At 58.3% G+C, this 15,963-nt stretch overlaps 1 protein-coding gene across 1 annotated transcript in view; it reads right to left on the bottom strand.

Moving 5' to 3' along the window:
- Nucleotides 1-15,963, bottom strand: part of POLR2A (RNA polymerase II subunit A) — a 75,693-nt gene that overhangs the window by 33,248 nt on the left and 26,482 nt on the right. The window contains exons 13-17 of the mRNA XM_065859058.2: nucleotides 11,904-11,998; nucleotides 8,869-9,072; nucleotides 4,355-4,577; nucleotides 2,578-2,761; nucleotides 9-180 (exon numbers count right to left, since the gene is read on the bottom strand). Of these exons, the coding sequence (XP_065715130.2) occupies nucleotides 9-180; nucleotides 2,578-2,761; nucleotides 4,355-4,577; nucleotides 8,869-9,072; nucleotides 11,904-11,998 (878 nt within the window). The remainder of the gene's footprint in view (nucleotides 1-8; nucleotides 181-2,577; nucleotides 2,762-4,354; nucleotides 4,578-8,868; nucleotides 9,073-11,903; nucleotides 11,999-15,963) is intronic.

Below are 15,963 nucleotides of genomic sequence, written 5' to 3'. Positions count from 1 at the left end.
GGGGTCACCTTGCTGTCCCCGGTGGGGAAGATGACCCTGAGCACCTCGCGGTCCTCGCGCATGCGCTCGAACTCGCGCTCCAGCTCGTTCTGGATGTGGGCGTTGGAGAGCACGTCCTTGACCAGCTCCTCCTGCAGCGTCCGCCGCAGCGCCCGCTCGTTGCTGTAGTCGAACTTGAACCTGGGGACACGGGGGGGACATTGGGGACATTGGGGGGACACTGGAGCTGGGAACCCTTAGAAGAACCAACGTGGTGACCCCAAAATGGGTCCAACCCCTTGAAGAACCAACTTGGTGACCCCAAAATGGATCCAACCCCTTGAAGAACCAACTTGGAGACCCCAAAATGGTCCAACTTGGAGACCCTGAGATGGATCCAACCCTTGGAAGAACCAACGTGGTGACCCCGAGATGGATCCAACCCTTAGAAGAACCAACTTGGTGACCCCAAAACTCTTCCAACCCTTGGAAGAACCAACGTGGTGACCCCAAAATGGGTCCAACTCCTTAAAGAACCAACATGGTGACCCCAAAATGGTCCAACCTGAAGACCCTGAGATGGATCCAACCCTTAGAAGAACCACCTTGGTGACCCCAAAACGCTTCCAACCCTTGGAAGAACCAACTTGGGGACCCCAAAACTCTTCCAACCCCTTGAAGAACCAACTTGGTGACCCCAAAATGGGTCCAACCCTTGGAAGAACCAACTTGGGGACCCCAAAATGGGTCCAACCCTTGGAAGAACCAAGTTGGTGACCCCAAAACTCTTCCAAGCCTTGGAAGAACCAACTTGGTGACCGCAAAATGGTCCAACCTGAAGACCCTGAGATGGATCCAACCCTTGGAAGAACCAACGTGGTGACCCCAAAACTCTTCCAACCCCTTGAAGAACCAACTTGAAGACCCTGAGATGGATCCAACCCTTGGAAGAACCAACTTGGTGACCCCAAAACTCTTCCAACCCCTTGAAGAACCAACTTGGTGACCCCAAAATGGTCCAACTTGGAGACCCTGAGATGGATCCAACCCTTGGAAGAACCAACATGGTGACCCCAAAACGCTTCCAACCCTTGGAAGAACCAACTTGGGGACCCCAAAACGCTTCCAACCCCTTGAAGAACCAACTTGGTGACCCTGAGATGGATCCAACCCTTAGAAGAACCAACTTGGTGACCCCAAAATGGGTCCAACCCTTGGAAGAACCAACGTGGTGACCCCAAAACTCTTCCAACCCTTGGAAGAACCAACTTGGTGACCCCAAAATGGTCCAACTTGAAGACCCTGAGATGGATCCAACCCTTGGAAGAACCAACTTGGTGACCCCAAAACTCTTCCAACCCCTTGAAGAACCAACTTGGTGACCCCAAAATGGTCCAACTTGAAGACCCTGAGATGGATCCAACCCTTAGAAGAACCAACTTGGTGACCCCAAAACGCTTCCAACCCCTTGAAGAACCAACTTGAAGACCCTGAGATGGATCCAACCCTTAGAAGAACCAACTTGGTGACCCCAAAATGGGTCCAACCCTTAGAAGAACCAACGTGGTGACCCCAAAACTCTTCCAAGCCTTGGAAGAACCAACTTGGTGACCCCAAAATGGTCCAACTTGAAGACCCTAAGATGGGTCCAACTTGGTGACCCCAAAATGGTCCAACTTGGAGACCCTGAGATGGATCCAACCCTTGGAAGAACCAACTTGGTGACCCCAAAACGCTTCCAACCCCTTGAAGAACCAACTTGAAGACCCTGAGATGGGTCCAACCCCTTAAAGAACCAACTTGGTGACCCCAAAACACTTCCAACCCTTGGAAGAACCAACTTGGGGACCCCAAAATGGTGCAACTTGGAGACCCTGAGATGGATCCAACCCTTGGAAGAACCAACTTGGTGACCCCAAAATGGGTGCAATCCCTTGAAGAACCAACTTGGAGACCCTGAGATGGATCCAACCCTTAGAAGAACCAACGTGGTGACCCCAAAACTCTTCCAACCCTTGGAAGAACCAACGTGGTGACCCCAAAATGGATCCAACCCCACGAAGACCCTGAGATGGGTCCAACCCTTAGAAAAACCAACGTGGTGACCCCAAAACTCTTCCAACCCTTAGAAGAACCAACTTGGTGACCCCAAAATGGTCCAACTTGAAGACCCTGAGATGGATCCAACCCTTAGAAGAACCAACTTGGTGACCCCAAAACGCTTCCAACCCCTTGAAGAACCAACTTGAAGACCCTGAGATGGATCCAACCCTTGGAAGAACCAACTTGGTGACCCCAAAACTCTTCCAACCCTTAGAAGAACCAACGTGGTGACCCCAAAACTCTTCCAACCCTTGGAAGAACCAACTTGGAGACCCCAAAATGGTCCAAATTGAAGATCCTAAGATGGGTCCAACCCTTGGAAGAACCAACTTGGAGACCCAAAATGGATCCAACTCCTTAAAGAACCAACTTGAAGACCCTGAGATGGATCCAACCCTTAGAAGAACCAACATGGTGACCCCAAAACTCTTCCAACCCCTTGAAGAACCACCCTGGTGCCCCCGGGCCCCCTGCCCCATGGTTGTGGGTGCTCACTTCTTCTCGAAGGCCTTGTTGGAGGGCTTGAGCGTGGCCAGGTTCTGGAACTCCACGCTCTCCCCGGCCAGCCCGTCCTCGCCGTAGCGCAGCTGCACCACCTGGTTGATGGAGTTCCGCACCGTGGCGTCGTACTTGACCATCACCGACTCCATCGACTTGATCAGGCGCCGCTGGATGTACCCTGGGACGCGGGGACGCGGGGACGTGAGGGGACGCGGGGGGACGTGGGGGCACGGGGGGTCCTGGGGGCATCTGGGGTGGGATGTGGGTCTGGGGGACTGACTGGGATGCAATGGGGGTCTGGGGGCTCTGTGGGATGCAATGTGGGTGTGGGGTCTCCGTGGGGCACAATGTGGGTCTGGGGTCTCCATGGGGCAGGACGTGGGTCTGGGGTCTCCGTGGGGCACAATGTGGGTCTGGGGTCTCCGTGGGGTGCAATGTGGGTCTGGGGTCTCCATGGGGGAGGACGTAGCTCTGGGGTCTCCATGGGTCACAATGTGGGTCTGGGGTCTCCATGGGGGAGGACGTGGATCTGGGTTCTCCATGGGGTACAATGTGGGTCTCGGGTCTCCGTGGGGCACAATGTGGGTCTGGGGTCTCTGTGGGGCACAATGTGGGTCTGGGGTCTCCGTGGGGCACAATGTGGGTCTGGAGTCTCCATGGGGCACAATGTGGGTCTGGGGTCTCCATGGGGCAGGACGTGGGTCTGGGGTCTCCATGGGGCAGGACGTGGGTCTGGGGACTCTGTGGGGCACAATGTGGGTCTGGGGTCTCCATGGGGGAGGACGTGGGTCTGGGGTCTCCGTGGGGCACAATGTGGGTCTGGGGTCTCCATGGGACACAATGTGGGTCTGGGGTGTCCATGGGGCACAATGTGGGTCTGGGGTCTCCGTGGGGCACAATGTGGGTCTGGAGTCTCCATGGGGCAGGATATGGGTCTGGGGTCTCCCTGGGTCATGATGTGGGTCTGGGGTCTCCATGGGCAGGACGTGGGTCTGGGGTCTCCATGGGACACCACGTGGGTCTGGGGGCTCTGTGGGACACAACGTGGGTCTGGGGTCTCCATGGGACACAATGTGGGTCTGGGGTCTCCATGGGACACCATGTGGCTCTGGAGTCTCCATGGGGCAGGATATGGGTCTGGGGTCTCCATGGGTCATGATGGGGCTCTGAGGTCTCCATGGGACACAACGTGGGTCTGGGGGCTCTGTGGGACACAACATGGGTCTGGGGTCTCCCCAGGACCCAATGTGGCTCTGGAGTCTCCATGGGGCAGGATATGGGTCTGGGGTCTCCATGGGACACCACGTGGGTCTGGGGGCTCTGTGGGCCACAATGTGGCTCTGGGGTCTCCATGGGGCAGGATATGGGTCTGGGGTCTCCATGGGTCATGATGGGGCTCTGAGGTCTCCATGGGACACCACGTGGGTCTGGGGTCTCCATGGGACACAACGTGGGTCTGGGGTCTCCCCAGGACCCAATGTGGCTCTGGAGTCTCCATGGGGCAGGATATGGGTCTGGGGTCTCCATGGGTCATGATGGGGCTCTGGGGTCTCCATGGGACACCACGTGGGTCTGGGGGCTCTGTGGGCCACAACGTGGCTCTGGGGTCTCCATGGGGCAGGATATGGGTCTGGGGTCTCCATGGGGCAGGATATGGGTCTGGGGTCTCCATGGGACACCACGTGGGTCTGGGGCCTCTGTGGGGCAGGCTATGGGTCTGGGGCCTCCGTGGGGCAGGCCATGGGTCTGGGGTCCCGCGGGGGTCACTGACCGGTCTCGGCGGTCTTGACGGCGGTGTCGATGAGCCCCTCGCGCCCCCCCATGGCGTGGAAGAAGAACTCGGTGGGCGTGAGGCCGGCCAGGTAGGAGTTCTCCACGAAGCCGCGGCTCTCGGGGCCGTAGTCGTCCTTGATGAAGTGGGGCAGCGTGCGGTGCTTGAACCCGAACGGGATGCGCTTGCCCTCCACGTTCTGCTGTCCCACCACCGCGATCACCTGGGGGGGACACGGCGGGGGACGCGGTGAGCGGGGTTGGGGGCGGCGGAGCCCCCAGACTCCATAATGGTCATTGAAGTGCTTGGGGAATGGCCCCAGGGGACATGGGAGATGGTCAAGGTCAATGTGATGGTCATGGTGGAACATCATGGTGATCAGTTGTGGATGCAGGACAATGTCATTGGGGGACAATGTGTGGGGAGGGGGGACATCGGCACCCCCAGACTCCATAATGGTCATTGAAGTGCTTGGGGAATGGCCCCAGGGGACATGGGAGATGGTCAAGGTCAAGGTGATGGTCATGGTGGAACATCATGGTGACCAGTGGTGGATGTGGAGACAATGACATGGGGACATTGGCACCCCCAGACCCCATAATGGTCATTGAAGTGCTTGGGGAATGGCCCCAGGGGACATGGGAGATGGTCAAGGTCAATGCGATGGTCATGGTGGAACATCATGGTGATCAGTTGTGGATGCAGGACAATGTCATTGGGGGACAATGTGGGGGGAGTGGGGACATTGGCACCCCCAGACTCCATAATGGTCATTGAAGTGCTTGGGGAATGGCCCCATGGGGACATGGGAGATGGTCAATGTGATGGTCAAGGTGATGGTGGAACATCATGGTGATCAGTTGTGGATGCAGGACAATGTCATTGGGGGACAATGTGGGGGGAATGGGGACATTGGCACCCCCAGACTCCATAATGGTCATTGAAGTGCTTGGGGAATGGCCCCATGGGGAGGTGGGAGATGGTCAAGGTCAAGGTGATGGTCATGGTGGAACATCATGGTGACCAGTGGTGGATGTGGAGACAATGACATGGGGACATCGGCACCCCCAGACCCCATAATGGTCATTGAAGTGCTTGGGGAATGGCCCCAGGGGACATGGGAGATGGTCAAGGTCAATGCGATGGTCATGGTGGAACATCATGGTGATCAGTTGTGGATGCAGGACAATGTCATTGGGGGACAATGTGGGGGGAGTGGGGACATTGGCACCCCCAGACTCCATAATGGTCATTGAAGTCCTTGGGGAATGGCCCCAGGGGACATGGGAGATGGTCAATGTGATGGTCAAGGTCATGGTGGAACATCATGGTGATCAGTTGTGGATGCAGGACAATGTCATTGGGGGACAATGTGGGGGGAGTGGGGACATTGGCACCCCCAGACTCCATAATGGTCATTGAAGTGCTTGGGGAATGGCCCCAGGGGACATGGGAGATGGTCAAGGTCAAGGTGATGGTCATGGTGGAACATCATGGTGACCAGTGGTGGATGTGGAGACAATGACATGGGGACATCGGCACCCCCAGACCCCATAATGGTCATTGAAGTCCTTGGGGAATGGCCCCAGGGGACATGGGAGATGGTCAATGTGATGGTCAAGGTCATGGTGGAACATCATGGTGATCAGTTGTGGATGCAGGACAATGTCATTGGGGGACAATGTGGGGGAAATGGGGACATCGGCACCCCCAGACCCCATAATGGTCGTTAAAGTCCTTGGGGAATGGCCCCAGGGGACATGGGAGATGGTCAATGTGATGGTCAAGGTCATGGTGGAACATCATGGTGATCAGTCGTGGATGCAGGACAATGTCATTGGGGGACAATGTGGGGGGAGTGGGGACATTGGCACCCCCAGACTCCATAATGGTCATTGAAGTGCTTGGGGAATGGCCCCAGGGGACATGGGAGATGGTCAATGTGATGGTCAAGGTCATGGTGGAACATCATGGTGATCAGTTGTGGATGCAGGACAATGTCATTGGGGGACAATGTGTGGGGAGGGGGGACATCGGCACCCCCAGACCCCATAATGGTCATTGAAGTGCTTGGGGAATGGCCCCATGGGGACATGGGAGATGGTCAAGGTCAAGGTGATGGTCATGGTGGAACATCATGGTGACCAGTGGTGGATGTGGAGACAATGACATGGGGACATTGGCACCCCCAGACCCCATAATGGTCATTGAAGTCCTTGGGGAATGGCCCCAGGGGACATGGGAGATGGTCAATGTGATGGTCAAGGTCATGGTGGAACATCATGGTGATCAGTTGTGGATGCAGGACAATGTCATTGGGGGACAATGTGGGGGGAGTGGGGACATTGGCACCCCCAGACTCCATAATGGTCTTTGAAGTCCTTGGGGAATGGCCCCATGGGGAGGTGGGAGATGGTCAAGGTCAAGGTGATGGTCAAGGTGATGGTCATGGTGGAACATCATGGTGACCAGTGGTGGATGTGGAGACAATGACATGGGGACATTGGCACCCCCAGACCCCATAATGGTCGTTAAAGTCCTTGGGGAATGGCCCCAGGGGACATGGGAGATGGTCAATGTGATGGTCAAGGTCATGGTGGAACATCATGGTGATCAGTTGTGGATGCAGGACAATGTCATTGGGGGACAATGTGTGGGGAGGGGGGACATCGGCACCCCCAGACCCCATAATGGTCATTGAAGTCCCTGGGGAATGGCCCCATGGGGAGGTGGGAGATGGTCAAGGTCAATGCGATGGTCATGGTGGAACATCATGGTGACCAGTTATGGGTGGGGGAACAATGGGGACACCCCCCAAAACCTCATGGAGCCCCCCAAGAGCCCATGGAGCCCCCCAAGAGCACATGGAACTCTCAAGAGACCATGGAGCCTCCCAAAACTCTATAGAGCCCCCCAAGACCCTATGGAGCTCCCCAAGACCCCATGGAAACCTCCAAGAGCCCATGGAGCCCTCCAAGACCCTATGGAGCTCCCAAAGAGCCCATGGAGCTCCCCAAGACTCCACAAGACCCTATGGAGTCCCCCAAGACCCTATGGAGCTCCCAAGACCCCATAGAAACCTCCAAGAGCCCATGGAGCTCCCCAAGACCCTATGGAGCTCCCCAAGACTCTATAGAGCCCCCCAAGATCACATGGAACTCCCAAGACCATGGAGTCCCCCAAGACCCTGTGGAGCTCCCCAAGACTCTATAGAGCCCCCCAAGACCCTATGGAGCTCCCCAAGACCCCATAGAAACCTCCAAGAGCCCATGGAGCTCCCCAAGACCCTATGGAGCTCCCCAAGACCCTATGGAGCTCTCAAGACCCCATGGAAACCTCCAAGAGCCCATGGAACTCCCCAAGACCCTATGGAGCTCCCCAAGACCCTATGGAGCTTCCCAAGAGCCCATGGAGCTTCCCAAGACCCTATGGAGCCCCACAAGACCCCATAGAAACCTCCAAGAGCCCATGGAGCTCCCCAAGACCCCACAGAAACCTCCAAGAGCCCATGGAGCTCCCCAAGACCCTATGGAGTCCTCCAAGACCCTATGGAGCCTCCCAAGAGCCCATGGAACTCCCCAAGACCATGGAGCCCCCCAAGACCTTGTGGAGCCCCCCAAGACCCCATGGAGCCCCCCAAGAGCCTACAGAGCCCCCCAAAGACCTGTGAGATGTTGATCTTGGAGCCCTTGGCGCCCGAGACGACCATGGACTTGAAGTTGTTGTACTCGGAGAGCGATTTCTGGGTGGCCCACGGAGCCCCCCAAGACTCCTCAAGAGCACATGGAACTCTCAAGAGACCATGGAGCCCCCCAAAACTCTATAGAGACTCCCAAGACCCTATGGAGCCCCCCATGACCCTATGGAGCTCCCCAAGACCCCATGGAAACCTCCAAGAACCCATGGAGCCCCCCAAGTCCCTATGGAGCTTCCCAAGACCCCATGGAGCTCTCAAGACCCCATAGAAACCTCCAAGAGCCCATGGAGCTCCCCAAGACCCTATGGAGCTCCCCAAGACTCTATGGAGCTCTCAAGACCCCATGGAACTCCCAAGAGCCCATGGAAACCTCCAAGACCCTATGGAGCTCCCTAAGACCCTATAGAGCTCTCAAGACCCCATGGAAACCTCCAAGAGCCCATGGAACTCCCCAAGACCCTATGGAGCTCCCCAAGACCCTATGGAGCTTCCCAAGACCCTATGGAGCTCCCCAAGACCCTATGGAGCTCCACAAGACCCCAGAGAAACCTCCAAGAGCCCATGGAGCTCCCCAAGACCCTATGGAGCTTCCCAAGACCCTATGGAGCTCCCCAAGACCCTATGGAGCTCCCAAAGAGCCCATGGAGCTCCCCAAGACTCCCCAAGACCCTATGGAGTCCTCCAAGACCCTAAGGAGCCCCCCAAGAGCCCATGGAACTCCCCAAGACCATGAAGTCCCCCAAGACCTTGTGGAGCCACCCAAGAGCCCCCAAGACCCCATGGAGCCCCCCAAGACCCCATGGAGCCCCCCAAAGACCTGTGAGATGTTGATCTTGGAGCCCTTGGCGCCCGAGACGACCATGGACTTGAAGTTGTTGTACTCGGAGAGCGATTTCTGGGCGGAGGAGCCGGTCTTGTCGCGCGCGTCGTTGAGGATGCGGTTGACCTGGTTCTCGAAGGTCTGGCGCAGCGTGTTCCCCGGCGTGGGCTCCAGCTCGTTGTTGTGGGCCTTCTCGATCACCTGCGGCCCCCCCGGAACAGCGTCACCCCAAAAATGGCCCCAAAACACCCCAAAAACGCCCCAAAAACGCCTCAAAAACGCCCCGAAACGCCCCCAAAATGCCCCAAAAACGCCTCAAAAACGCCCCAAAATGCCCCCGAAACGCCCCCAAAATGCCCCAAAAGGTCCCCAAAATGCTCCAGAAATGCCCCAAAAGCGCCCCGGAAAACGCCCCAAAGCGCCCCCAAAAATGCCTCGAAACGCCCCCAAAAGGTCCCCAAAATGCTCCAGAAATGCCCCAAAAGTGCCCCGGAAAACGCCCCAAAGCGCCCCGGAAAACGCCCCAAAGCGCCCCCAAAATGCCCCAAAAACGCCCCAAAATGCTCCAGAAACGCCCCAAAAGGTCCCCAAAATGCTCCAGAAACGCCCCAAAAGCGCCCCGGAAAACGCCCCAAAGCGCCCCCAAAATGCCCCAAAAACGCCCCAAAACGCCCCCAAAATGCCCCAAAAGGTCCCCAAAATGCTCCAGAAACGCCCCAAAAGCGCCCCGGAAAACACCCCCAAAAGGCCCCCAAAAACGCCCCGAAACGCCCCCAAAATGCCCCAAAAGGCCCCCAAAATGCTCCAGAAATGCCCCAAAAACGCCTCAAAAACGCCCCGAAACGCCCCCAAAACGCCCCAAAAACGCCTCAAAAACGCCCCGAAACGCCCCCAAAATGCCCCAAAAGGCCCCCAAAATGCTCCAGAAATGCCCCAAAAGCGCCCCGGAAAACGCCCCAAAGCGCCCCCAAAAACGCCCCGAAATGCCCCCAAAATGCCCCAAAAACGCCCCAAAAGGTCCCCAAAATGCTCCAGAAACGCCCCAAAAGCGCCCCGGAAAACGCCCCAAAGCGCCCCCAAAGTGCCCCCAAAATGACCCCCAAAACAACCGAAAGTGTCCCCAAAAACGCCCCCAAAAATGATACCAAAATGCCCCCGAAAACGCCACAAAACGCCCCCAAAACGGCCCCCCAAGAACGCCCTGAAGTTTGGGGAGCACCCCAGAAACTTAGGGACCCTCAAAAAGATTGGGGACCCCCCCAAAAGCCTGGGGACCCCCCAAAGGTTGGGGACACCCCCAGAAGCTTGGGGACCACCCCAAAAGCTTGGGGACCCTCTCAAAAGCCTGGGGACCCCTCAAAAGGTTGGGGACCCCCAAAAAGCTTGGACACCCCCTCCCAGAGCTTGGGGACATCCCCAAAACGTTGGGGACACCTCCAAAAGCTTGGGGACCCCTCCAAAAGCCTGGGGACCCCCCAAAACATTGGGGACCCCCCCAGAAGCTTGGGAAGCTCCCCCAAAAGTTTGGGGACCCTCTCAAAAGCCTGGGGACCCCTCCAAAAGGTTGGGGACCCCCAAAAAGGTTGGGGACCCCCTCCCAGAGCTTGGGGACATCCCCAAAAGCTTGGGGACACCTCCAAAAGCCTGGGGACCCCTCAAAAGGTTGAGGACCCCCCAAAACATTGGGGACCACCCCAGAAGCTTGGGGACCCCTCCAAAAGGTTGGGGACCCCCCAAAACATTGGGGACCCCCCCAGAAGCTTGGGGACCACCCCAAAAGCTTGGGGACCCCTCAAAAGGTTGAGGACCCCCCAAAACATTGGGGACCCCCCCAGAAGCTTGGGGACCACCCCAAAAGCTTGGGGACCCCTCAAAAGCCTGGGGACCCCTCCAAAAGGTTGGGGACCCCCAAAAAGGTTGGACACCCCCTCCCAGAGCTTGGGGACATCCCCAAAAGCTTGGGGACCCCTCCAAAAGCTTGGGGACCCCTCCAAAAGGTTGGGGACCCCCCCAGAAGCTTGGGGACCACCCCAGAAGCTTGGGGACCACCCCAAAAGCCTGGGGACCCCTCCAAAAGGTTGGGGACCCCCCAAAACATTGGGGACCCCCCCAGAAGCTTGGGGACCACCCCAAAAGCCTGGGGACCCCTCCAAAAGGTTGGGGACCCCCCAAAACATTGGGGACCCCCCCAGAAGCTTGGGGACCACCCCAAAAGCTTGGGGACCCTCTCAAAAGCCTGGGGACCCCTCCAAAAGGTTGGGGACCCCCAAAAAGGTTGGGGACCCCCTCCCAGAGCTTGGGGACATCCCCAAAAGCTTGGGGACCCCTCCAAAAGCTTGGGGACCCCTCCAAAAGGCTGGGGACCCCTCCAAAACATTGGGGACCACCCCAGAAGCTTGGGGACCCCTCCAAAAGGTTGGGGACCCCCCCAGAAGCTTGGGGACCACCCCAAAAGCCTGGGGACCCCTCCAAAAGGTTGGGGACCCCCCAAAACATTGGGGACCCCCCCAGAAGCTTGGGGACCACCCCAAAAGCTTGGGGACCCCTCAAAAGCCTGGGGACCCCTCCAAAAGGTTGGGGACCCCCAAAAAGGTTGGGGACCCCCTCCCAGAGCTTGGGGACATCCCCAAAAGCTTGGGGACCCCTCCAAAAGGTTGAGGACCCCCCAAAACATTGGGGACCCCCCCAGAAGCTTGGGGACCACCCCAAAAGCTTGGGGACCCCTCAAAAGGTTGAGGACCCCCCAAAACATTGGGGACCCCCCCAGAAGCTTGGGGACCACCCCAAAAGCTTGGGGACCCCTCCAAAAGCCTGGGGACCCCTCCAAACATTGGGGACCCCCCCAGAAGCTTGGGGACCACCCCAAAAGCTTGGGGACCCTCTCAAAAGCCTGGGGACCCCTCCAAAAGGTTGGGGACCCCCAAAAAGGTTGGACACCCCCTCCCAGAGCTTGGGGACATCCCCAAAAGCTTGGGGACCCCTCCAAAAGGTTGGGGACCCCCCCAAAAAGTTGGGGACCCCCCCAAAATCACCTCGATGACGTCCTGCTTGGCCTTCTTGATGGTGTTCTGGATGTCCTGGTAGGTCTTGGCGTCAGCGATGGAGTCACCGATGCCGATGGTGTGACCTGGGGGGACACATCGGGGTGACCCCCACATCGGGGGGACCCTCAGCATCCAGCTGCCCCCCCCCCAAGAAACTTGGGGTCCCCCAAAAAGGGGATTCAAGCCCTTGTGTCCCCAAGAAATGACATCAAGAGCATCATGGGCACCCCAGTCCCACCACGTTGGGGATCTCAGAGGGTTCCACAGATGACCCTGGGGGGTTCCATAGGTGACCCCGGGGGGTTCCCCAGACCCCCTGAACCCCACTTATGGTCACTGAGGTCCCCAAATAATGGGGTTCAAGCCCTTGTGTCCCCAAGACCATCATGGGCACCCCAGTCCCACCACATTGGGGATCTCAAGGGGTCCCATAGATGACCCTGGGGGGTTCCATAGACCCCCCAAACCCCACTTATGGTCAATGGAGCCCCCAAAAAATGGGGTTCAAGCCCTTGTGTCCCCAAGACCACCATGGGCACCCCAGTCCCACCACATTGGGGATCTCAAGGGGTTCCATAGGTGACCCCGGGGGGTTCCATAGATGACCCCGGGGGGTTCCCCAGACCCCCTGAACCCCATTTCTGGTCACTGGGGTCCCCAAAAAAGGGGGTTCAAGCCCCCCCATAACCCTTGTGTCCCCACGACCATCATGGGCACCCCAGTCCCACCACATTGGGGATCCCAAGGGGTCCCATAGTTGACCGCGGGGGGTTCCATAGACCCCCCAAACCCCATTTCTGGTCAATTGAGCCCCCAAATAATGGGGTTCAAGCCCTTGTGTCCCCAAGACCATCATGGGCACCCCAGTCCCACCACATTGGGGATCTCAAGGGGTTCCATAGATGACCCTGGGGGGTTCCATAGGTGACCCTGGGGGGTTCCCCAGCGCCCCGAGCTGACCCTGGGGGGTTCCCCAGACCCCCTGAACCCCATTTCTGGTCAATGGAGCCCCCAAATAATGGGGTTCAAGCCCTTGTGTCCCCAAGACCATCATGGGCACCCCAGTCCCACCACGTTGGGGATCTCAAGGGGTTCCATAGATGACCCTGGGGGGTTCCATAGACCCCCCAAACCCCACTTATGGTCAATGGAGCCCCCAAATAATGGGGTTCAAGCCCTTGTGTCCCCAAGACCATCATGGGCACCCCAGTCCCACCACACTGGGGATCTCAAGGGGTTCCATAGATGACCCTGGGGGGTTCCATAGATGACCCTGGGGGGTTCCCCAGACCCCCCAAACCCCACTTATGGTCAATGGAGCCCCCAAATAATGGGGTTCAAGCCCTTGTGTCCCCACGACCATCATGGGCACCCCAGTCCCACCACATTGGGAATCCCAAGGGGTCCCATAGGTGACCCTGGGGGGTTCCATAGATGACCCCGGGGGGTTCCCCAGACCCCCTGAACCCCACTTATGGTCACTGGGGTCCCCAAATAATGGGGTTCAAGCCCTTGTGTCCCCACGACCATCATGGGCACCCCAGTCCCACCACGTTGGGGATCTCAAGGGGTTCCATAGATGACCCTGGGGGGTTCCATAGATGACCCTGGGGGGTTCCATAGACCCCCCAAACCCCACTTATGGTCAATGGAGCCCCCAAATAATGGGGTTCAAGCCCTTGTGTCCCCACGACCATCATGGGCACCCCAGTCCCACCACATTGGGGATCTCAAGGGGTTCCATAGATGACCCTGGGGGGTTCCCCAGCCCCCCGAGCTGACCCTGGGGGGTTCCCCAGACCCCCCAAACCCCATTTCTGGTCAATGGAGCCCCCAAATGATGGGGTTCAAGTCCCCCCATAACCCTTGTGTCCCCAAGACCATCATGGGCACCCCAGTCCCACCACATTGGGAATCCCAAGGGGTCCCATAGATGACCCCGGGGGGTTCCCCAGACCCCCTGAACCCCATTTCTGGTCACTGGGGTCCCCAAAAAAGGGGGTTCAAGACCTTCCCAACACACTTGTGTCCCCACGACCATCATGGGCACCCCAATCCCACCATATTGGGGATCTCAGAGGGTTCCACAGATGATCCCAAGGGGTCCCATAGGTGACCCCGGGGGGTTCCCCAGCCCCCCGAGCTGACCCTGGGGGGTTCCCCAGACCCCCTGAACCCCATTTCTGGTCACTGGGGTCCCCAAATAATGGGGTTCAAGCCCCCCCATAACCCTTGTGTCCCCACGACCATCATGGGCACCCCAGTCCCACCACATTGGGGATCTCAGAGGGTTCCATACATGACCCTGAGGGGTCCCATAGCTGACCCTGGGGGGTTCCCCAGCACCCCGAGCTGACCCTGGGGGCTTCCCCAGACCCCCTGAACCCCACTTATGCTCACTGGGGTCCCCAAAAAAGGGGGTTCAAGACCTTCCCAACACACTTGTGTCCCCAAGACCATCATGGGCACCCCAGTCCCACCACATTGGGGATCTCAAGGGGTTCCATAGATGATCCCAAGGGGTCCCATAGCTGACCGCGGGGGGTTCCCCAGACCCCCCAAACCCCACTTATGGTCAATGGAGCCCCCAAATAATGGGGTTCAAGCCCTTGTGTCCCCAAGACCATCATGGGCACCCCAGTCCCACCACATTGGGGATCTCAGAGGGTTCCACAGATGATCCCAAGGGGTCCCATAGCTGACCCTGGGGGGTTCCCCAGCGCCCCGAGCTGACCCTGGGGGGTTCCCCAGACCCCCTGAACCCCATTTCTGGTCACTGGGGTCCCCAAAAAAGGGGGTTCAAGCCCCCCCATAACCCTTGTGTCCCCAAGACCATCATGGGCACCCCAGTCCCACCACATTGGGGATCTCAAGGGGTTCCATAGATGATCCCAAGGGGTCCCATAGGTGACCCTGGGGGGTTCCATAGCTGACCCCGGGGGGTTCCCCAGACCCCCTGAACCCCACTTATGCTCACTGGGGTCCCCAAATAATGGGGTTCAAGCCCTTGTGTCCCCAAGACCATCATGGGCACCCCAGTCCCACCACGTTGGGGATCTCAAGGGGTTCCATAGATGACCCTGGGGGGTTCCCCAGCCCCCCGAGCTGACCCTGGGGGGTTCCCCAGACCCCCCAAACCCCATTTCTGGTCAATGGAGCCCCCAAATGATGGGGTTCAAGTCCCCCCATAACCCTTGTGTCCCCACGACCATCATGGGCACCCCAGTCCCACCACATTGGGAATCCCAAGGGGTCCCATAGATGACCCCGGGGGGTTCCATAGACCCCCTGAACCCCATTTCTGCTCACTGGGGTCCCCAAAAAAGGGGGTTCAAGACCTTCCCAACACACCCTCGATGAGCAGCCAGTTGTTGATGACGGTCTGGATGTTGCTGTAGAAGAGGCGCGTGGTGTCCCTGGGGGGTTCTATAGACCCCCCAAACCCCACTTATGGTCAATGGAGCCCCCAAATAATGGGGTTCAAGCCCTTGTGTCCCCAAGACCATCATGGGCACCCCAATCCCACCACATTGGGGATCTCAAGGGGTCCCATAGATGACCCTGGGGGGTTCCATAGGTGACCCCAGGGGGTTCCATAGCTGACCCTGGGGGGTTCCCCAGACCCCCTGAACCCCACTTATGCTCACTGGGGTCCCCAAAAAAGGGGGTTCAAGCCCCCCCATAACCCTTGTGTCCCCAAGACCATCATGGGCACCCCAGTCCCACCACATTGGGGATCTCAGAGGGTTCCATAGATGACCCTGGGGGGTTCCATAGACCCCCCAAACCCCACTTATGGTCAATGGAGCCCCCAAATAATGGGGTTCAAGCCCTTGTGTCCCCACGACCATCATGGGCACCCCAGTCCCACCACATTGGGGATCTCAAGGGGTCCCATAGGTGACCCTGGGGGGTTCCCCAGACCCTCTGAACCCCACTTATGGTCACTGGGGTCCCCAAAAAAGGGGGTTCAAGCCCCCCCATAACCCTTGTGTCCCCATGACCATCATGGGCACCCCAGTCCCACCACGTTGGGGATCTCAAGGGG

Source organism: Patagioenas fasciata, chromosome 29 (assembly GCF_037038585.1).
Source record: "Patagioenas fasciata isolate bPatFas1 chromosome 29, bPatFas1.hap1, whole genome shotgun sequence".
Lineage (NCBI taxonomy): Eukaryota > Metazoa > Chordata > Aves > Columbiformes > Columbidae > Patagioenas > Patagioenas fasciata.
Note: the sequence above shows the minus strand (reverse complement) of the source record. Positions and strands in the feature narration are given on the sequence as shown.